The sequence below is a fragment of the Ranitomeya imitator genome, chromosome 5 (assembly GCF_032444005.1).
Source record: "Ranitomeya imitator isolate aRanImi1 chromosome 5, aRanImi1.pri, whole genome shotgun sequence".
NCBI classification, from domain to species: domain Eukaryota; kingdom Metazoa; phylum Chordata; class Amphibia; order Anura; family Dendrobatidae; genus Ranitomeya; species Ranitomeya imitator.
The window spans coordinates 603,244,488-603,269,101 of NC_091286.1; the positions used below are offsets into that span (position 1 = coordinate 603,244,488).

The window sequence follows — 24,614 nt, forward strand, 5'->3', positions numbered from 1 at the left end:
TCAGAAACGATATTCTCTGGAATGCCATGTAAACGAACCACATGCTGGAAGAACAATGGCACCAAATCAGAGGAGGAAGGTAATTTAGACAAGGGTACCAAATGGACCATCTTAGAGAAGCGATCACAGACCACCCAAATGACTGACATCTTTTGAGAGACGGGAAGATCTGAAATAAAATCCATAGAGATATGTGTCCAAGGCTTCTTCGGGACCGGCAAGGGCAAAAGCAACCCACTGGCACGAGAACAGCAGGGCTTAGCCCGAGCACAAATCCCACAGGACTGCACAAAAGTACGCACATCCCGCGACAAAGATGGCCACCAAAAGGATCTAGCCACTAACTCTCTGGTACCAAAGATTCCAGGATGACCAGCCAACACCGAACAATGAACCTCAGAGAACTTTATTCGTCCACCTATCAGGGACAAACAGTTTCTCCGCTGGGCAACGATCAGGTTTATTAGCCTGAAATTTTTGCAGCACCCGCCGCAAATCAGGGGAGATGGCAGACACAATTACTCCCTCTTTGAGGATACCCGCCGGCTCAGATAAACCCGGAGAGTCGGGCACAAAACTCCTAGACAGAGCATCCGCCTTCACATTTTTAGAGCCCGGAAGGTACGAAATCACAAAGTCAAAACGGGCAAAAAACAGCGACCAACGAGCCTGTCTAGGATTCAACCGCTTGGCAGACTCGAGATAAGTCAAGTTCTTATGATCAGTCAAGACCACCACGCGATGCTTGGCTCCTTCAAGCCAATGATGCCACTCCTCGAATGCCCACTTCATGACCAGCAACTCTCGATTGCCCACATCATAATTTCGCTCAGCAGGCGAAAACTTCCTGGAAAAGAAGGCGCATGGTTTCATCACCGAGCAATCAGAACTTCTCTGCGACAAAACAGCCCCTGCTCCAATCTCAGAAGCATCAACCTCGACCTGGAACGGAAGCGAAACATCTGGTTGACACAACACAGGGGCAGAAGAAAAACGACGCTTCAACTCTTGAAAAGCTTCCACAGCAGCAGAAGACCAATTGACCACATCAGCACCCTTCTTGGTCAAATCGGTCAATGGTTTAGCAATACTAGAAAAATTGCAGATGAAGCGACGGTAAAAATTAGCGAAGCCCAAGAACTTTTGCAGACTTTTCAGAGATGTCGGCTGAGTCCAATCATGGATGGCTTGGACCTTAACAGGATCCATCTCGATAGTAGAAGGGGAAAAGATGAACCCCAAAAATGAAACCTTCTGAACACCAAAGAGACACTTTGATCCCTTCACAAACAAAGAATTAGCACGCAGGACCTGAAACACCGTTCTGACCTGCTTCACATGAGACTCCCAATCATCCGAGAAGATCAAAATGTCATCCAAGTACACAATCAGGAATTTATCCAGGTACTCTCGGAAAATGTCATGCATAAAGGACTGAAACACTGATGGAGCATTGGCAAGTCCGAATGGCATTACTAGATACTCAAAATGGCCCTCGGGTGTATTAAATGCAGTTTTCCATTCATCGCCTCGCTTAATACGCACAAGATTATACGCACCACGAAGATCTATCTTGGTGAACCAACTAGCCCCCTTAATCCGAGCAAACAAATCAGATAACAACGGCAAGGGGTACTGAAATTTAACCGTGATCTTATTTAGAAGGCTGTAATCTATACAAGGTCTCAGTGAACCATCCTTCTTGGCTACAAAAAAGAACCCTGCTCTTAATGGCGACGATGACGGGCGAATATGCCCCTTTTCCAAGGACTCCTTCACATAACTCCGCATAGCGGCGTGCTCAGGCACAGATAAATTAAACAGTCGACCTTTTGGGAATTTACTACCAGGAATCAAATCGATAGCACAATCACAATCCCTATGCGGAGGTAGGGTATCGGACTTGGGCTCATCAAATACATCCCGGTAATCAGACAAGAACTCTGGAACCTCAGAAGGGGTGGATGACGAAATAGTCAGAAATGGGACATCACCATGTACCCCCTGACAACCCCAGCTGGACACAGACATGGATTTCCAATCTAATACTGGATTATGGGCTTGTAGCCATGGCAACCCCAACACGACCACATCATGCAGATTATGCAACACCAGAAAGCGAATAACCTCCTGATGTGCAGGAGCCATGCACATGGTCAGCTGGGTCCAGTACTGAGGCTTACTCTTGGCCAAAGGCGTAGCATCAATTCCTCTCAATGGAATAGGACACTGCAAGGGCTCCAAGAAAAACCCACAACGCCTAGCATACTCCAAGCCCATCAAATTCAGGGCAGCGCCTGAATCCACAAATGCCATGACAGAATACGATGACAAAGAGCAGATCAAGGTAACGGACAAAAGAAATTTTGACTGTACCGTACCAATGGTGGCAGACCTAGCGAACCGCTTAGTGCGCTTAGGACAATCAGAGATAGCATGAGTGGAATCACCACAGTAGAAACACAGCCCATTCAGACGTCTGTGTTCTTGCCGTTCAACTCTGGTCAAAGTCCTATCGCACTGCATAGGCTCAGGTTTAAGCTCAGGTAATACCGCCAAATGGTGCACAGATTTACGCTCACGCAAGCGTCGACCGATCTGAATGGCCAAAGACATAGACTCATTCAGACCATCAGGCATAGGAAATCCCACCATGACTTCTTTAAGGGCTTCAGAGAGACCTTTTCTGAAAATACCTGCGAGCGCACCTTCATTCCATTGAGTGAGCACGGACCACTTTCTAAATTTCTGACAATATACCTCTATCTCATCCTGACCCTGACACAGAGCCAGCAAATTTTTCTCTGCCTGATCCACTGAATTAGGTTCATCGTACAGCAATCCGAGCGCCAGGAAAAACGCATCGATATTGCTTAATGCAGTATCTCCTGACGCAAGAGAAAATGCCCAGTCCTGAGGGTCGCCACGTAAAAAAGAAATAATGATCCTAACTTGTTGAACTGGGTCACCAGAGGAGCGAGGTTTCAAAGCCAGAAATAGTTTACAATTATTTTTGAAACTCAGAAATTTAGTTCTATCTCCAAAAAACAAATCAGGAATAGGAATTCTCGGTTCTAACATAGAATTCTGAACCACAAAGTCTTGAATATTTTGTACTCTTGCCGTGAGCTGATCCACACATGAAGACAGACCTTTAATGTCCATCGCTACACCTGTGTCCTGAACCACCCAAATGTCTAGGGGAAAAAAAGGCAAAACACAGTGCAGAGGAAAAAAAATGGTCTTAGAACTTCTTTTTTCCCTCTATTGAGAATCATTAGTACTTTGGACCTCCAGTACTGTTATGATAAGGTAATTCAGTACCACAATGGACATAGAGGTCAGAGCACATACAGTGACCTGACAATAACCCAAAAACATAGAACGAGCTCTGAGACGTGGGAACTCTGCTGACCGCAATCCCTAATCCTCTCCAATCACACTAGAGGCAGCCGTGGATTGCGCCTAACGCTCCCTATGCAACTCGGCACAGCCTGAGAAACTAGCTAGCCTGAAGATAGAAAATAAGCCTACCTTGCCTCAGAGAAATACCCCAAAGGAAAAGGCAGCCCCCACATATGACTGTGAGTTAAGATGAAATGACAAACGTAGAGATGAAATAGATTTAGCAAAGTGAGGCCCGACTTTCTGAACAGAGCGAGGATAGGAAAGGTAACTTTGCGGTCAACACAAAACCCTACAAAAACCACGCAAAGGGGGCAAAAAGACCCTCCGTACCGAACTAACGGCACAGAGGTACACCCTCTGCGTCCCAGAGCTTCCAGCAAGCACGAAAAAACAAATATACAAGCTGGACAGAAAAAACAGCAAACAAAATGGCAAAGCAGAACTTAGCTATGCAAAGCAGCAGGCCACAGGAACGATCCAGGAGGAAACAGGTCCAATACTAGAACATTGACTGGAGGCCAGGATCAAAGCACTAGGTGGAGTTAAATAGAGCAGCACCTAACGACTTCACCACATCACCTGAGGAAGGAAACTCAGAAGCCGCAGTACCACTTTCCTCCACCAACGGAAGCTCACAAAGAGAATCAGCCGAAGTACCACTTGTGACCACAGGAGGGAGCTCTGCCACAGAATTCACAACACTCGTCCAGAGGATTTCCAGATTCAGGAATCGGAGGACCCCGACCTTAACAGACTCTATGTCAATCCTGGGCTCTTTGACGTCATGCATCCAAGCAGTCTCCTGGGCCCAGGCCCACACGAGTCCTTCAATCCCACATTCTGCTGCATTCGAAAGGACGCCAGAATGCATTAACCAGGAAGATTCCTCTTCCCAGTCACGTGAAATCCTCCCTTTCATGGTGGCTGAACTCCCAAATCCTTCAACAGGGAGTCGGCTGGGATCAACTTCCTCTAAAGGTACTCACAACGGAAACAAGCCAGAGGTTGGGGCACCATAGTAGAAGGTTCCCATTTTCAGGGGTTGTGGTCCCCAAACATCAGGTCCAGTTCCTCAAATCTGAGGGAACTAAAAGTGGTAGAGGAGGCGCTAAAAGCCGCATCTACCCTTATCCAAGGTCACCATGTACATGTAATGTCCGACAACACGACTACAGTGGCCTACCTCTGACACCAGGAAGGCACGAAATACACCAGCCTGAAATTAACCGCTGCAAGGACTTTTTTCCTGGGCCGAGAAACACCTCCTATCTAACACAGAAGTGCACATAAAGGGATCAGACCATGCTCAAGTGATTTTCCTCAGCAGGAGGGACTTCCATCCAGGGGAGTGGTCTCTAAACCAAGTCGTCTTCCTCTCCCTGCTCCGGAGGAGGGGGAAGTCCCAACGTGGATCTGTTTGCCAACAGTCAGAACACGAAGTCGAGCACTTTCTTCTCCTTCAAGCGAAGCGCAAGGACTGGATGCCTTCTCCCATCCTTGGAAGTTCGCTCTAGCATACGCCTTCCTGCCAATTCCTGTGTTAGCAAGAACACTACAAAAGATCTGGGCAGACCGACTCACAACGATTCTGGTGGCATCAATGTGGCCAGGAAGAAGCTAGTACAGCGCATTGACAGATGTGTCTCTAGAGCGCCCGATACTTCTGCCCCAGATAGTCAACCTTCTTCAGCAGGGACCCCTGCTACACCCAGTCTTACACAGGTTGAAACTGGCAGCCTGGTTACTGAGGCCGAGATTCTGAGAGCTAGAGGTCCAACCATCAGCTTAAAAATCCTGACCCTTAAGACTGTCTTCCTAGTAGCAATCACTACCGCTAGGCGTATAGGAGAGCTGCAGGCCTTGTCAGTACAGGAGCCATACTTAACCATCACCATGGATAGCATAATCCATAAGCTAGACCCTTCCTTTATGCCTAATGTGGTCTCAGATTTCCACAAAAGTCAGGATATCGTTTTACCTTCATTCTGTCCAAATCCCTCTAATCTGAAGGAAGAAGCCTTTCAAACCCTGGATGTCCGCAGGGTGGTCCTTTTCTACCTCCAACAGACTGAAAATTGGAGGATAGACCAAAACCTATTCGTCCAGCTGACAGAAGGGAATAAAGGCAAAATGGCAGCTAAAAGTACAATCGCTAACTGGATCAAACAAGCCATTTGTCTAGCGTATTCAACTCAGGAGCTTGCACCTCCGGCATCGCTGAAGGCCCACTCCACCCGTTCAGTCTCGACTTCCTGGGCAGAGATAGGGAATGCATAGTCTGAGCAGATATGCAGAGCCGCCACCTGGTCGTCAGTCCACACATTCACCAGGCACTTCAGCCTACATTTCAATAGGAACATATCGTTTGGCAGACGCGTTCTGCAGGCAATTGTCCCCCACCCCCCTCCCTAAGAAATTAAGAAATTAGCTGCTGGCATTACTCCGATACTGCTGTCGTGGAACGTGACTGGAGAAAATAGAATTAGTCTTGGGGTATGTTTCCACGTTCAGGAAACGCTGCGTGTTTGACGTTGCATAGAGCCGCAGCGTCAAACACGCAGCGTCCAGATGTTACAGCATAGTGGAGGAGATTTCATGAAATCCCGTCTCCACTATGCATTAAAAGACGCATGCGGCAGACCCGCGTAAACGGACATGCGGCGCGTCTTTTCAGAACGCAGCATGTCCTTACAATGCTCAAACAACGCATGAACAACGCAGGTGACCTGCCAGTGACCTCAGGCGCAGATTTGGTGCAGATTTTACCTGCGTAAAATCCTGACCAAATCCTGATGCAATCCTGAACGTGGACACATACCCTTACCGGTAATTCGGTTTCTAGGAACCTTCCATGACAGCACTAATTTCCCTCCCTATCTGATATTCTTATAGGATGATTCCTGCACTTAAGTGGTAACTATACAAGCTACTGTGTCCAGAAAAAACACTGGTGGTTGCAGGAAGGGGAGTGGTATTTAACCTCTTTATTTCCTATCCCATATTGGGGCAGGGAGACCTCCTCCGATACTGCTGTCGTGGAAGGTTCCTAGAAACCGAATTACCGGTAAGACTAATTCTATTTTTGTTCAGTCTGGCACCATGTAGCCCTGGTCTGAAGGCCTTAAAGGGGTTGTCCGCTACAAGGACAACCTCTTCTTGATCTCAATGTTTGGCTCTGATCAAATAAAGCTTCTACTCCCCTCCTGTACTGGCAGCCTTCCAGCGGTGTCAGCACTCGCGGTCCCAGGACTCTTGTGCGGTTGTGTGACAGAGGAAGTCCGGTCTGCAGCTGGTCTCTGACTTCCTCGTCACGCTCAATTTGTCCGAAGGCGGGGACAGTGACGCCTGCGCTGATTGTGCGCCAGGGTCACGTGTTTTAACAGCCGCACAAGAGCCCCTTGGAGAACTAGTGCTGACACTGCTGGAACAGCACTGGCACGGGAGGGGAGTATAAACTTATTTTATAGGGGTCAAACGTGTGGTATGAGAAGGGGTTGTCCAAGTATTGAACAACTTCTTTCAGCAAAGAGGCCATTCCTTTAGTTTAAAAATAACTTAATAGTTAAAGAATGCTTTGTTGGTATGCAAATGAGGTTATCTGAGCACAGTGGGTGGGGCTGTGTAATTTTGAGCACTCTTTCTTTGTTTTATGGGATAGCTCATTGCTGTTGATCAGTATAGCAGGAGGTGAATAGCTGGAACTCTGGAGTTGTGCAGTCCCACCCACTGTGCTGTAAGCAGCTAATTTACATATGAATATAAAGAAGGTTTTCTTCAAAATATGAATGAATACCACTTAAAACTACCAGGAACTCTTAGTACTAAACTCGTTGCTAGGTTGATAATGGCGTATATAAATGTGCCGGTGAATTGGACTGTTTTGTCTTTGTATTCTAGTGGAACATAGACAGTGCGGCCACCGCTACTTATAAAATAGGAAACCCCCCGGACTATCGTGGCCAGAACTGTATGAAGAAGCACGGCGTTTCTATGAATCACACTGCCAGGCAGGTAATGTACCTTGTTCCTTCCGTCATTGAATCCAGATTCAAGATTCAATCCTATCCATTATGCAAGCTTTTATTTTTTTGGCAGGGACGCTCTTGCTGTTTTGTAATTTCCATATTGTTGTGCCGTGTCTTACTGGAGACAGCCCAGTGTTTTGGGATTTTAATTTTTTTTCCAGGGTCTCTATTAACGTCTTTCAGCTCGATCTTGAGCCATGGTGACTTGATGGATGAACACTCAGTAGGAAGATCGATTTTTGTGCACGTCTAGTTAGGTCCACCAGTGTCTTTCATATTTATAGTAGCAAGCCATTGGGTTGCTGATCTTCCTCTTCGCCTTGTTCCTGCTATTCTTCCAACTATGCTGTCCTTCTCCGGTGATTGCTCTCTTCTCTTTGTGTCCAAAGTAGGCAAGTCGTAGCTTGGTGATCCTTGCTTCGAGTGACTTGTATGACTTGATTTATTCCAAAATTGATTTGTTTGCTCTTCTTGCCATCCATGGTATTGATAACATCCTTCTCCAGCACCACATTTCGAAGGTGTTAATTCTCCTTCTGTCTTGTTTCTTTGTCGTCCAGGTTTCTCATCCATATGTTACTGCAGAAAAGACTAGAAGCTGTGTCTTTGTCGCCAGTGAAATGTACCTCAATTTGTAGACTTTGTCCAGTGACTTTATTGTTGATTAGTCCATAGCTATTCTCTTACTGACTTCCTGTGTTGTCACTGCATCTTAAATGATCATGGATTCGAGTAGGTTAAAGTCCTTTACAACTTCCAGTTCGTCGCCGTCCATCTCAAATGTGTCCCCATCGTACCTGGCAGTAGTCAATATCCTTGTCTTTGTATTGAGTAGGAGTCCTACACTCGAGTTTTCCACCTTGACACTCTGTAATAAGTCATTCATTACATCTACACTTGTTGCTATCAATGTTGCATCGTCTGCCTATTTCAGATTGTCCAGCAATTTTGATTCATTCTTTTTCAGCAAGTCCAGGCTTCCTGAAAATAGCTTCTGCATATAAATTGAAGAGAAATGATGACAAGATGCAGCCTTGTCTGACGCCTTGCTCTACTTTGAACCGTGTTCTGTTCAGATTATTGCTTCTTGGTCAATGCAAATGTTTCTAATGTGACTAATCAGATAGTTCGGCACATCCATATCTTCCATGGTATTCCAAGCTTCAACATGGTCGATGAAGCAAAAATAGTTCTTTGTTATATTATTGTTTTGTTTTTTCTATTATCCATCTAAGGTTAGCAAATACATCTCTTTTTCCTCTGCCCTTTCTGAATCCTGATTGTTCCTCTGGCAGCTCTTTGTCAAAAGTAAGGCTGTAGCTGCTTTGTAGGATCTTCGGTAGTATGTCGCTGGTAGGAGTGCAATAGGGTCTCTTTACTCCTTTTATAGAACTCTTCTTCATCCACTGAGTTATTATAGTCTACAGTTTTGGGTCCGTTAATATAACGATTATTGGTATAAAGCCATTTTTCAACCAAAAGCATATTCTTATATAGCTAAATGCTATGTGCAGTTTTATGCTCTGTTTCCGTAGCAGAAACTCCAAGTTTTTGAGATTTTGTAGAGTTTTCACTTATTTTCTCGAAAAACTTTGCTAGAACATAGTCAAAGACTGGACCCGTAAAATTATTCTACTTTTAATTTGGGATAACATTTCCGAGAACCCCCTTTACCAACATAAGGATTGTTCTGGGCCTAAAGTTGTGCTTCAGGAGATGGGGTATGGAACGCCACTGTTAATTTTCTAGGAATTATTGGTTTAGTCGTACATGCAGGATCAATGATCACTTCTGTACAATTGGCGCCATGGCCACTTTTTAGTCCGAGGAGCATCACGACTTTGCCAGAATTGTTACATAACTCAATAGTATGAAGTAATGTAGTCAATATGTTTGGTTGATCCAGTATTTCTTTTTATATCCAGATCACAAATGATGATTTCCTCTCCTATGACTACATTCTATGCATGGATGAAAATAATCTGAGGTCAGTGAACTATTCTTTCCAAAGGCATAGCCATTACTTTATAATTGCTTGCTACAATTTTGTTAAATAAATTGTGCCTTTTTTAATGACAGCATTCCAGAATGCTGTAGATAAGCCCCTGATGTCGGTGGGTTTAGCTCACCCTCGATTTTGGGGGTGACAGGTTCCCTTTAATAAACTGGAATTGTTATTAGACCTCTTTTAATAAACTTATTTTGTTAGTGTGGGCAGTTTTCTATATGGGCATTTTTCTGGTCACCATGGAATGCATGTTCATGTACCGCGTTATTCCAGAGGGGCATGCTTCTATCCGTATTCGTGATGATAAAAATTTCACATGTTAAAAGCTGTGAAGCTGCCTACAATTTAGTAATGTGAATGTATTTTTGTAAGAATTAGTTCAACTGTCTTGGTGTTGTGGGGTGTGTGTTTTTTTTTTTTTTTTTAAATTTTTTAAGAAATGTCCCTCCAATTCGGTGGTCTCATATGTAGGACCCCTCTCCTCAGATATCTAGACTAGGTGACGCACGTGATATTTTTAAATGTGTGGCTCTTGTTTTGCAGAGAATTGACAGGTAAAAGTAGCCAAGTGCAAAACTGCAAAGCTAAAATCGAACTCCTTGGAAGTTACGATCCTCAAAAATGCCTCATTATTGAAGACCCATATCGCGTAAGTTTCGGCTAAAGTTCTTTTTACCATTAAACAATGCTTCGCTTGGAAGCCACCAATGTTTTTTGTGAAATAAAAACATATACAGTGCTGGTGGCAAAGTCACCACAAAGGACGTCAGAAGACACACTTGAGGGAAAACACCGTCTTGTGCACATACGCAAAAGGATGAGGACTTTTCACCAATTTTAGTATTTTAAACTGGCCACATCATGGAATGATGACCAGCAGAGCAAATTGAAACGTTGTGCATTTTTTGTTTTATTTTGTATTTAATCTTAAGGGGAGGAGCTTCCCTGCCGCCAGCATGACACTGCCTGCTTATGATTTGCATTGTCATGCAGAGGGAAAGTGTTCACTGCGTGAGTTTACCATCTCTGCGAATGCCCTCTTGGTTACAGCAAATTAGCATGTAATCTTTACTAGCTAATATCGCAACAGAGATGAGGAGAAAATCATAAATACCATATAAGCCGAGTTTTTTTTTTTTTTTTTAGTGAAAGTGCCACTCTCGGCTTATACTCGAGTCGTTGTCCCAGGGGTCAGCGGGGAAGGGGGAGCGGCACTGTCACATACTCGCCTGCTCCTGGCGTGGTTCCTGCATCTCTGATGGTCTCCGGGTGCCGGCAGCTCTTCCTGTGTTCAACAGTCACGTGGTACCGCTAATTAAAGTAATGAATATGGGTGCGACTCCACTCCTATAGGGGTGGAGCCACATATTGATTACTTTAATGAGCGGTACGATGTGATCGCTGAACATAGGAAGAAGCTGCCGGCGCCTGGAGATCATCTTGTCAGTGAGAAGCTGCCAGGGACCACGCCGGGAGCAGGTGAGCATAACTGGGAGGGTGAGCATTCCGATATTCACCTGTCCCCGTTCCACCGCTGCACACCGCTCTGTCTTCCGCGTCCTCTGGCTGTGATGTTCAGGTCAGAGGGCGCTATGACATGTTTAGTGCGCAGCATCTGCCTGAACAGTCACTGCGGAGGACGCGGAAGATGGAGCGGCGTGCGGCGGTGGAACGCAGACAGGTGAATATCGCAAGTGCCGGTGTCCCCTCCTGCTCAGGACAAGAGGTGAGTATGTCATATACCGTATATACTCGAGTATAAGCCGACCCGAGTATAAGCCGACCCCCCTAATTTTGCCACAAAAAACTGGGAAAACTTATTGACTCGAGTATAAGCCTAGGGTGGAAATGCAGCATTTACCGGTGAATTTCAAAAATAAAAATAGATCATTATTTCCCCATAGCTGTGCCATACAGTGCTCTGCACCGTTCATATTTCCCCATAGCTGTGCCATATACGGTGCTCTGCACCGTTCACTGTGCCCCATAGATGTGCCATATACGGTGCCCTGCACCGTTCACTGTGCCCCATAGATGTGCCATATACGGTGCTCTGCACCGTTCACTGTGCCCCATAGATGTGCCATATACGGTGCCCTGCACCGTTCACTGTGCCCCATAGATGTGCCATATACGGTGCTCTGCACCGTTCACTGTGCCCCATAGATGTGCCATATACGGTGCTCTGCACCGTTCACTGTGCCCCATAGATGTGCCATATACGGTGCTCTGCACCGTTCACTGTGCCCCATAGATGTGCCATATACGGTGCCCTGCACCGTTCACTGTGCCCCATAGATGTGCCATATACGGTGCCCTGCACCGTTCACTGTGCCCCATAGATGTGCCATATACGGTGCTCTGCACCGTTCATTGTGCCCCATAGCTGTGCCATATACGGTGCTCTGCACCGTTCACTGTGCCCCATAGATGCTCCACATAAATCTCTGCCGCCGCTTCTGCTGCTGCAATAAAAAAAAAAAAAACACATACTCACCTCCCTTGATTGCAGCTCCCGGCGTCTCGTTCCGGCGTCTCTGTTCTGACTGATCAGGCAGAGGGCACCGCGCACACTATATGCGTCATCGCGCCCTCTGACCTGAACAGTCAGAGCGCAGACGCCGGGAAGATGGAGCGACGCTCGGCGGCTGTAACGAGGACAGGTGAATATGCTATACTTACCTAGTCCTGGCGATCCTCGCGCTGTCCCTCTGCCTGGTCTTCGGTGCCGCAGCCTCTTCCTCTATCAGCGGTCACCGGCACCGCTGATTAGAGGAATGAATAGGCGGCTCCACCCCTATGGGAGGTGGAGCCGCTTATTCATTTCTTTAATGAGCGGTCCCACGTGACTGCTGAAGAGGGGAAGAACTGCAACACCGAAGACCGTGGGACGGCAGGGACAGCGCGAGGATCGCTGGGACTAGGTAAGTATACCTCAGCGCCCTCACCCGCCGACCCTGCCACCCACCTTGACTCGAGTATAAGCCGAGAGGGGCACTTTCAGCCCAAAATTTTGGGCTGAAAATCTCGGCTTATACTCGAGTATATACGGTATATATATATTTTTTATCGCAGCAGCATTGTATGGGGCAAATGTTTCTATGGAGCATCTTATGGAGCCGTAATCAACCTTTGTGCAGCATTATATGGGGCATATTTTTGCATGAAGCATCCTATGGGGCCCATCGTAAACTTTGTGCAGCATTATATGGGGCGTATTTTGTATGGAGCATCTTGTGGGGCCATCATGAACAGTATGGAGCATTATATGGGGCTCCTGATTCAATATGGATATTCAAAAGCACTTAACCTACTGATGTCTCAATTAATTTTACTTTTGGTATCTATTTTTATTTTTGAAATTTACCAGTAGCTGCTGCATGCCCCTCCCCCCCAGGCTTATACTCGAGTCATTTAAGTTTTCCCAGTTTTTTGTGGCAAAATTAAGGGTCTCTGCTTATGCTCGGGTCGGCTTATACTCGAGTATATACTGTATATATATTTCTCTGCAGTGATTATTTCATAATGGGGCCAGTTTAACATGATAAAACTGGTGAAAGGTCTTCTTTACAGTAGATCTCACCAGATTTCACAAAACAATCCGCATGCGTTGTTAAATACCTGATGTGGCTGGGTTATTTACTTTGAAATCCATGTAGAATGGTTGTATAATCCTTTTATAATAGATCAGTGTTTCCCAAACCTCGTCCTCATGTCCACCAACACATCATGTTTTCAGGATTCCCAAGTATTACCCAGGTGAGAGAACCTGTGACAGTTTCTGAAGCCTTAAATTATTTTTTTCCCACAAACAAAAGTTCATTTTAATCATTAAATCTTGAAATAATAATAATTTCCACAATTAGATGTGTTTACATAAAATATTCCTGTGCTGAGATAATCTTATAAGGGTATGTTCACACGTTCATGATTTCCATCCTTTTTTTTTCCTGACTGTTTTTTAAAAAACTGCAGCTCTTGGCAGAAAACGCAGGTCCTTTTTTTGGTCCTTTTTTGGTCCGTTTTTGATGCGTTTTTTGATGCGTTTTTTGATGCGTTTTTTTGATGCAGTTTTCTAGCCAGAGTCTGTGTGTTTTCTAGGAATTTTTTTAGGGTTAAAATGGCTGAAAATACCCTACCCCTACCCCTAACCCTAACCCTAACCCTACCCCTAACCCTACCCCTAACCCTACCCCTACCCCTATTCTAACCTTAGTGAAAAAAAAAAAAAAAAATTCTTTATTTTTTTTATTGTCCCTACCTATGGGGGTGACAAAGGGGGGGGGTGTCATTTACTATTTTTTTATTTTGATCACTGAGATAGGTTATATCTCAGTGATCAAAATGCACTTTGGAACGAATCTGCCGGCCGGCAGATTCGGCGGGCGCACTGCGCATGCGCCCGCCATTTTGCAAGATGGCGGCGCCCAGGGAGAAGACGGCCGGACGGACGCCGGGTGAGTATAAGGGGGGGAGATTAGGGCACGGGGGGGGCATCAGAGCACTGGGGGGGGGGCATCGGAGCACTGGGTGGGGGGCATCGGAGCACGGGGGGGCGGGATCGGAGCACGGGGGGGCAGCCACACTCCGCCCACGCACTTCCGCCCGCTCCCCGCACTTCCTGCTGCAGCGGTTTTGCACATCAAACCGCAGTAAAACCCGCAGATATATTTTTGATCTGCGGGTTTTACTGCGGTTTGGACCTCACAATGGAGGTCTATGGGTGCAGAACCGCTGCGGCTCCGGAAAAAGAATTGACATGCTCCTTCTTTTTTCCGGGAGCTATTCAGCGCGTCTTTTTTTTTTTACAATTTCCGGACCATGTGCACAGTGTGTCCTGTTTTCCATAGGGTACAGTGTACTGTACCCTGCATGGAAAACAGCTGCGGAACCGCAGCGGCAAATCCGCCGCGGTTCCGCGGTAAAAAACGCACTGTGTGAACATGGCCTAAATGTGTCCCTGCTGTGTAATGGCTGTGTCTGACCATGCAGGAACATGGTCTGATCATACCACAGCTCCTGAGCAAAAGAGAGTACACAGACAGTACATCAGAGGATCCCAGCTGCTTCTTTCTGTGAGGTAAAACATTTTACTGCCTGTTCTTTAAACAATGTTTTACTTCAAAGGAAGAATCATTTGCGATCACCTGCTGTTATGTCCGTATTCCCTTTTCTTTCTCTCTCTCTCACTCACTCACCAAAGACGGCCATTAGACATTACACAGCAGGTGCACATTTATGGGATTATCTAAGCACTGGAACATTTTATTTAAACACATTCAATTGTGGAAGTTATTACTATCCCAAGATCTGTTGATTTTAAAATGATCTTTTGTTTGTGGGGAAAACCCCTTTAATAATAATTCAATCACCTTGGCAATACTATGAAAATTCTGAAAAAAGTAGTTTTGGGGGGGCCGTGAGGACTGGAGTTTACAATACACTGTAGTAGATCAACTACCTTGCCCAACTACCGTGATTGACAGCTCCTCATTGTTCCTCCTCCCTTCTGAGATCTCACCCTGCTCCATACAAGCTGCAGCTGTTGGGCTGGGTGGGTGAAGACCCCTAGAATGCTCATCTGAATATATGAATTGTACAGCCATTCTGGCATGAGCCCTCAAAGTAAGCACACCATCCGCTTCAGGTAAAAGAGCTATTTAATTTATACAGTTTATATTATGAAATCTGATGATGAGCATGTGTCATCAGAAAATTTCCTATGTTATTTATTTTTTTTAAATGTTTTAACCTCTTGTCATGATTTACAGTTCTGTATTAAAAAAAATCTGAAAAGTTTTGATTTTTTTTTTTTTTCTTGACCAACGGAGCTACTCAATTCGTGTTCTGTAGAAGTAACATCTCTGCAGTCATCTCATTATAGTCAAAATGAAACCCCTTTTTTATATAGAAAAAAACTGAATCCGCAATTCACATAGAGGATCGTCACAGCTCACCTTCTCCCCATTCCTGCGCAAAGACCTCTACACGGATCACACCGCATGCCAATAAGACTATAGATGTAAATAAACCACCTAAGGTTCCTGTGGCTGATATTAACAGCATTTCCAAATAGAATATAATAGCGGCGCTGTTGCGTTTGTAGTGAAAATGCGGACAGCAGCAGGTGAAACCCTATATCACAACTAGATTATAAAAAAAAAAAAAATAGTGGAAAGTATATACAGAAAGCATTTCGAAAAATATGCTGCATAGCAGCTTAGGCAACTTGGCCTCTCACAGAAAAATAGTCTGTATTTTCTGGAAAAAAAAAAAAAAAATCTGATATAAACTCTCCAAGATATCATTTAATTTCAAGGTTTAACTGAGGTCCATTTTTAGACAAGGGCTATGTAAACTTTGTTAAAGCTGAATCTTCTAGTCTTAGTTTGCCATCATTATTATTATGCATTGCTTATATAGCGCTATCTTATTCCACAACGCTTTACAGACATCATTGCTGTCCCCATTGGGGCTCACAAACACGGGGAGAACATACAAACTCCTTGCAGATGGTGTCCTTGATGAGATTTGAACCCAAGACCCCATCACTACAAAGCTGCATTCCTAACCACTGAGCCACCGTGCTGCCCTATTCATAGCTAGTCGCTACTATGGTATCACACCGGTATCTGCAAAAAAGCAACAGCAGAATCCTAATCTAACTATATAATTGTCCCTGGCAGATCCCTTATTTTTCTCACCACATAAAGTAGATCCAATTCAGAAACAGTCTCTGAAAACTCAAGGACTAAGGAATGTATGAAGACAAAGAGAACACTCTCCTGTGAAGGGTCCATTTTTAGGGCTTGAAAACCATCATAGACCATAGAACATGCACTACAGTCATGGCCGAATGTGTTGTCACCCTTGTAATTGTTCCAGAAAATGAAGTATTTCCCCCCAGAAAATTATTTCAATTACACATGTTTTGTTATACACATTTTATTTCCTTTGTGTGTATTGGAACAACACAATAAAACAAAGAAAAAAGGCAAATTGGACATAATTTCACACACAACCCCAAAAATGGGCCGTTGTTGGCATATTTGCAAAATTGTGGGTACTCACCTTTGTTTCAACCATTTGATGCTCATGTAAACTTGCCTGTGGCAAATATCAGGTGTGGGCAATATGAAAATCACACCAGAAACCAGAAAAAAAAGACGTTGACTTAATCTTTGCATTGTGTCTTTGTGGGCCACACTAAGCATGGAGAACAGTAGGAGAAGGGAACTGTCTGAGGACTTGAGAGCCAAAAATGTTGAACAATACTTTAATCTTGAGATTGTTGATAAGTCCATCTCCAGAGATCTTGATGTTCCTTTATCTACGGAGTGCAGCATAGTCAGCTAGTTTTCCTTGACGGTAGAGAAAAATGCAACTTTTCATGAAACACAGGAGCGTCTGGATGGTGGATAAGCAGCCCCAATCAAGTTCCAAAGAAATTCAAGCTGTCCTGCAGACTCGGGGCGCATCAGTATCTGTGTGAAATATCCCTCGACATTTTGAATGAAATGAAACTCTATGGCAGGAGGACCCCCACTACTGACACAGACATAAAATAGCTAGACTGCCATTTGACAAAATCCTTCTGGTAAAGCATCTTGACAGATGAGGCCAAGATAGAGCTTTAATTATACTACTGTTTACCGTAAATGTAATGAAGCCTACAAAAAAACACAGTAGCTACATTCAAATATGGTGGCGGTTAAAGTGTTTTGTTGGGTTTTTTGCTGCCTCTGTCACATCGGAGCAAGAAATGCCCGGCGTGAACTAGGGACAGACGGTAAAGGGCACCCGGATGATGGGGAAAGGGGAGAAGGGACATCCCCAAACACTCACCTGAGACTGCACCCTGTGCTCCCTCTCGTACCTACATGGGTCCCCTCCCACCCCTAAACGCTGTCACATGCTTAAGCCCTGAGCTAGCCCTAACTAGGGAGTAGGGCAGCTAGACACTAGTCTCACTACTAAAGTATGGAAACGTAGGGAATTGAACAGAGAAATCAAACAACAAATGGAACTCCACCGCTTATACAGGAACAACTCCCAAGAACTGGAACAGCTTCTCCAAGGAGGTCAGCATGGGAAACCGACAACCAGCATAGGAGAGGGCTAAGATTTTGCAATATGGAATCCCAGCAGGACCTAATGGGTACACTTATCCCCTTCCACACCAAGTGAAAATCAATCTGCACCATTCAAGTTAAACACTGAGTGGACGCCAAAGAGTACCTGTGATCCGTCAACAGCCGTGATACCAAACACGCCAAAGGTCTTGGCAGATTTTGGCACATTTTTTACGGATATCGCCCCCCTTCTATGACGTTCCTCAGGACCAGGTTTATCTGGATCATCTGCAAGGAAAGAATGAACCAATTTACTGGTATCTACTTCTGATACTGGAACCTACATTCTTTCTTCTGGACCATAATGCTTTTAGTGCATCAGTTACCAATGGGAACACTGAATAAAATGAGAATCAACAATTCTTGCTACCTGAAATTTCAAATTAACATCCATCACAGCCACACAGTCATTTACACAGAGGTCTGGACCTGACACACATTTTTTTTAAGCCATATGTTTATAGCTGCTCCCTCTCCCACCTCCATAACCTTCACGTTATGTTCTGTACCTCTTGCCATACAGAAAAGAGCGGCAAAGAAAAACATTCTTCCCCCAGGAATCCCTGAAGACCTCTCGCTACTGAAAGTACAAAACATCGGGTGAAAACCATATGCACCAAAAAATGCACTCTCCTTTGGCAGAATTTTCATTAAACAATCGTCATCGTTATTCCACTGGTAAGTAAGAAGACCAATCTTCAAGGGTAATGGAAAAAGCCTTCAACACAAGTGGAATCTGGCTTAAAGTAAATCATCCACGAGACAGAATTGATACAGACGTTTCGGCCTCTCTGCCTTTATCAAGGACATCTGTACAAATTGTAAAATATATAACTAAAGAGAATTCGTGAACATGTCCCATAATATGAGGAAATGCAAAATTTAGACTTTTTTTATAACACTTACGTAAACTCACCATAATAGACGCTATTTCTTGTTCGTATAGATTCTATTGAAAAAAAATTTTTTTCCCCAAGTAAACATATCTGATGATGTCGAAAGAGGAGATATCTGATAAGTACAATAAATGTCATAACGATATATGGGTATGCATGAGGTCAAGCTACCCACAGGTATCAAAAGGAAAGGGGAGAGGTATGAAATACATAATGATGGTATTATATGGAGTAAAAATCCAACAGAACAAATTGTGTGTGTGCGTGTACATATATATATATATATATATATATATATATATATATATATATATATATATATATATATATATATATACACGAAAGAAATATATCTTGGTACCGTGTTAGCCAGCAGATATAAAATTATTTAGAATTGAGAGTCTTCAGTGGTTGATACCTTTTAATGGCTAACTGAAAAGATGGGAACAAATTGAAAGCTTTCAAGACTACACAGGTCTCTTCATCAGGCAAAGACTAAAAGAAATTGTGAAGAATCACATATTTATGCACAACATACAGTGGGGCAAAAAAGTATTTAGTCAGTCAGCAATAGTGCAAGTTCCACCACTTAAAAAGATGAGAGGCGTCTGTAATTTACATCATAGGTAGACCTCAACTATGGGAGACAAACTGAGAAAAAAAAATCCAGAAAATCACTGTTTTTTTATCATTTTTTTTGCATATTATGGTGGAAAATAAGTATTTGGTCAGAAACAAACAATCAAGATTTCTGGCTCTCACAGACCTGTAACTTCTTCTTTAAGAGTCTCCTCTTTCCTCCACTCATTACCTGTAGTAATGGCACCTGTTTAAACTTGTTATCAGTATAAAAAGACACCTGTGCACACCCTCAAACAGTCTGACTCCAAACTCCACTATGGTGAAGACCAAAGAGCTGTCAAAGGACACCAGAAACAAAATTGTAGCCCTGCACCAGGCTGGGAAGACTGAATCTGCAATAGCCAACCAGCTTGGAGTGAAGAAATCAACAGTGGGAGCAATAATTAGAAAATGGAAGACATACAAGACCACTGATAATCTCTCCATTACAAAGCTAAAGAAGAAAATAACCGGGTGCCTCTAGTAGTCACCTACAATCCAAATCTGGAGGTGTTAAGGGGAGCTGCACAAAAATTACAACTTTTACTACAAAAAGATGCCCGCTTACAATCCATTTTTCCAGACCCCCCACTACTGTGTTTTAGGCAGCCCCCAAATCTAAGAAGCATCATTGTCAAGAGCTCCCTGTCCTCTTCAACAGCTGCAGGTACCTTTCCTTGCAGCCAAAAAAAATGTAAAACCTGTCCATTTATAATGACCACGGACAAGATAAAGATCCCCAATTCACATCAGGACTACCAGATACCAAGTACTTTCAGCTGCGTCATTTCTAATGTGGTGTACCTAATTATTTGTACTAAATGTCCAACTGGGAGTCTGTATGTGCGGGAGACAGGGCAAAAGCTTAGAACAAGAATGAATTCTCACCGCCACACAATAAGAGAAAAAAGAATGGATCTACCTGTGGCAATACATTTTTGTCTCCCAAATCATAACATTATGGACATGAAATTACTTGTGTTAAAAGGTAGCTTCAAATCTCAGAGAGACAGAAGAGTCTGGGAATATAAACTGATGAAGACCTTTGACACTCACTGCAGGAATGAATGTGTCGCATGGATTTATGTCTTTTTACATCAACTAAGGAACTTGCCCTTCAAACTATGAAGGGTCATCACAACAGAACCAGACCCCAATAAAACAATCCTTATCTAAGAACTGGCCCAATATTTATGGACATAACTGTTTATCACTCATGGTAATTCTGCTTCATGTCACCTCTCTTATCCATGGTTTTTCCCTTTGTTTGTTTTTTTCTCTGTTCTATGTTGTGCATAAATATGTGATTCTTCAGAATTTCTTATAGTCTTTGCCTGATGAAGAGACCTGTGTAGTCTCGAAAGCTTGCAATTTGTTACCATCTTTTCAGTTAGCCATTAAAAGGTATCAACCACTGAGGACTCTCAATTCTAAATATTTTTATATGTATACACACACTCATCAATAGGTGATCTCTGTGAAAATGTATGCAATGACGTTTAAGGGTATGTTCACACGTTCAGGATTTCCATCCTTTTTTTTTCAGGACAGTTTTTTTTAAAAACTGCAGCTCTTGGCAGAAAACGCAGGTCTTTTTTTGGTCCTTTTTTTGTCCTTTTTTGATGCGTTTTTTGATGCGTTTTTTTATCCTTTTTTATGCAGTTTTCTATGCAGAGACTGTGTGTTTCCTAGGAAGCTTTTTAGGGCTAAAATGGCTGAAAATAGCCTAACCCTAACCCTACCCCCAACCCTACCCCTAACCCTAACCCTACCCCTACCCCTATTCTAACCTTAGTGAAAAAAAAAAAAAAAATTCTTAATTTTTTTATTGTCCCTACCAATGGGGGTGACAAAGTGGGGGGGGGGGGTGTCATTTACTATTTTTTTAATTTTGATCACTGAGATAGGTTATATCTCAGTGATCAAAATGCACTTTGGAGCGAATCTGCCGGCCGGCAGATTCGGCGGGCGCACTGCGCATGCGCCCGCCATTTTGCAAGATGGCGGCGCCCAGGGAGAAGACGGCCGGACGGACACCGGGACGCCGGGTAAGTATAAGGGGGGGAGATTAGGGCACGGGGGGGGCATCGGAGCACGGGGGGGGGGGGCATCGGAGCACGGGGGGGCGGGATCGGAGCACGGGGGGGCAGCCACACTCCGCCCACGCACTTCCGCCCGCTCCCCCGCACTTCCTGCTGCAGCGGTTCTGCACATCAAATCGCAGTAAAACCCGCAGATATATTTTTGATCTGCGGGTTTTACTGCGATTTTGACCTCACAATGGAGGTCTATGGGTGCAGAACCGCTGCGGTTCAGGAAAAAGAAGTGACATGCTCCTTCTTTTTTGCCGCAGCTATTCTGCGCGGCTTTTTAAACGAAATTACGGATCATGTGCACAGCAGTGACTGTTTTCCATAGGGTTACATTGTTATGTACCCTGCATGGAAAACAGCTGCGGAACCGCAGCGGCAAAACCGCTGCGGTTCCGCAGTAAAAAACGCACTGTGTGAACATGGCCTAAAGAATATTTAATTGAGAAGCTTTCAGAGACAGAATATAAACAACCAGACCAAAGGAGGGGGGGTATGGAATAACCAAAATTATTATTTGACCTGGAGCATCAATGTGTGTATAGCATGTTCAGTCACGGCAGTGTGTGTCAGAGACCCCCCCCCCCCCCCCATGAACTGGATATAAGTAGGAGAAGGGTCCGGAGTACAAAACCTGGTTGCCAAGGAACTGCTGGGCAGACATGATGTACTGGTGGAACGAGCTGAAGAAAGCAGAGCGGAAATTGTGACTTGCACAGTGAAGCAATCTAAAGAGAGATGAGTGCACATGCGTGGAGTGGCTGTCAGGCAAAAGAGCAAGAGCAAAGTGTTAACAGAACTGATAACTTACTCTTCACCACTAGATACTTACCTGAGTATTCAATTGAGGATGAAAGGCAGAGGGAAAAGATAGATACACCCACAGGTGGAAGCAAAAAGCTCTTAAACTTGGATACAAACTGGGTACCTTGATCTGAAACCACATCGGATTGAACCCCATGAAGCTTCAGGATCTCACTAACAAACACTTGAGCCAAGGTTTTTGTATTCAGAAGAGCCAATATGAAGTGTGCCATCTTGCTAAAGCTATCCACCACCACTAGGATCAGTCTTTCTAGCGGACGGAGGAAGGTCGGTAATAGACTATCGACAGACACATTTGTCTGTGGACTTTATTAGGAATAACTAATGGTAAGAGAGACCCTGACTGAAGAGTATGCCAGGTCTCAGAACGTGCACAAATATTGCAGGTAGATAAGAAATCAACAAAATCCAGTTGTAACCTTGGCCTCCAAAACTGACTAGAAAGAAGGTCCATAGTTGCTTTGCTGCCAAAGTGACCCCCAAGAACCGAGTGATGATGCTTGCCTAAAATTTCAAGATTCAAATTTAAAGGCACAAATTTATTTTCCTGAAGGACAGGAAGCACGGGCATCCTCCTGAACATTCTAGATTGGAGGAAACAGTGGAAATGCCCACTCCCTCTTGTAGAATCAGAACAGTCATCCGCACAACCGCCTCCAGGGAAACTGAGACAAGGCCCCAAGTGATAAAAATATTAAACCTAGTGAAAAATAAAGGCAATCTAGCTTGTCTCTGCTTCAGATGTTTAGCAGATTCCAGGTACAACAGAGTCTGTAATCATGACCGGGTGAGCTGCCCCCTCCAGAAATTTATGCCACACTTCAAAAGCCAACTTAATAGCCAGAAGTTCTTTATTACCAATATGTATTTTTTGGCTGGTGCTTACTTTTTTTTTTTCTTGAGGGAAAACTAAGTGCATGGACACCACTTACCAGGAGACTACGCCTGCTGCAAAGCTGCCCCAACCCTCACTTCAGACACATCAACCTCAACAATAAACTGGAAACATCAGGCTAAATAAGCAAAGGTGCCATGGTAAAAAAAAAATATCTATAATATAACGCTGTGAGCGTCACTCTGTCCGAAGCCTTTATAGACTGCGCAAGCGCCGGCGCAGTCTGGACCCCACAGAGTGACGCTCCCAGGAGATCGCGGTATGCGTAAGCACTGAACGCACACCGCGATCTCCAACGGAGAAGCAGGCACATGCCAGGAGGGTGAGTAAAGCTATATTCACCTGTCCCGTTCCAGCGCTGCATGCCGCTCCGTCTTTCGGGTCCTCTGCCTGTGACGTTCAGTTCAGAGGGCGCGATGACGCACTTAATTCGCGCCGCCCTCTGAACAGTCACAGCCAGAGGACCCGGAAGACTGAGCGGCACGCAGCACTGGAGCGGGACAGGTGAATATAGCAAGTGTCGGGGGCCTGAGCTAGCGGCGACTCCGGCACCTGACCCCCACAGCGCGCCGGTGTCCCAGCCTGCTCAGGCCCCCCAGCACTCGGCGCCCAGCTACGATAGGTGAGTATGTTATTTTTTTTTTTATATATCGCAGCAGCATACGGGGCATATAATACTATGGAGCATCTTATGGGGGCCATCAACATTTATGGAGCAGTATACGGGGCATATACTATGGAGCATCTTATGGAGGCCATCAACCATAATGGAGCAGCATATGAGGCATATACTATGGAGCATCTTATGGGGGCCATCAACCATAATGCAGCAGCATATGAGGCATATACTATGGAGCATCTTATGGGGGCCATCAACCTTTATGGAGCAGCGTATGGGGCATATGGATGGGAGCAGCAAATTACAGAACGGTGGCGCAGGATGGGAGCAGCACATGACAGGATGGGGGTGCAGGATGGGAGCAGCACATGACAGGATGGGAGCAGCAAATGACAGGATGGGGGCGCAAGATGGTAGCAGCACATGACAAGATTAGGGCGCAGGATGGAAGCAACACATACCAGGATGGAGACCATATACCAATATAAATGCTCGCCACCCGGGCATAGAACGGGTTCAATAGCTAGTATATATATATTCAGGGAAATAAATGCCCAGCAGGCCCGTTAGAAAAATGTGTCCTTTTTGGTCATGTCGATGTCAGTTATACATTTAACAATTGAAGATAAGTTCTGGATAAACTTTCAATTAGTAATTGGCAAACCCCAGGAAACATAAGGCTTTCAGATTTTCCTCAGGTTCCCTGCTGCCACAGGAGAAGTTGGTCAAATATGTCCCTGAAGTTGGTCAAATATGTCCCTTACTAAGACTCTTGGCGATATAAGTTAACGGGGCAATTCTTGACACCCCTTTTCTGAGAATACATCCTCAAAGCCGGACGGAAAAGAGGGTAAAGGTACCGTCACACTTAGCGACGCTGCAGCGATACCGACAACGATCTGGATCGCTGCAGCGTCGCTGTTTGGTCGCTGGAGAGCTGTCACACAGACAGCTCTCCAGCGACCAACGATCCCGAGGTCCCCGGTAACCAGGGTAAACATCGGGTTACTAAGCGCAGGGCCGCGCTTAGTAACCCGATGTTTACCCTGGTTACCATCGTTAAAGTAAAAAAAAACAACCACTACATACCTACCG

General features: G+C 44.6%; 1 protein-coding gene across 2 annotated transcripts in view; it reads left to right on the forward strand.

Moving 5' to 3' along the window:
• LOC138638589 (low molecular weight phosphotyrosine protein phosphatase-like) overlaps positions 1–24,614 on the forward strand; it is a 55,992-nt gene that overhangs the window by 17,772 nt on the left and 13,606 nt on the right. For both annotated transcript variants that reach the window (XM_069727995.1, XM_069727994.1), the window contains exons 3-5: positions 7,306–7,419; positions 9,359–9,420; positions 9,985–10,090. In XM_069727995.1, coding sequence (XP_069584096.1) covers positions 7,306–7,419; positions 9,359–9,420; positions 9,985–10,090 — 282 coding nt within the window. The remainder of the gene's footprint in view (positions 1–7,305; positions 7,420–9,358; positions 9,421–9,984; positions 10,091–24,614) is intronic.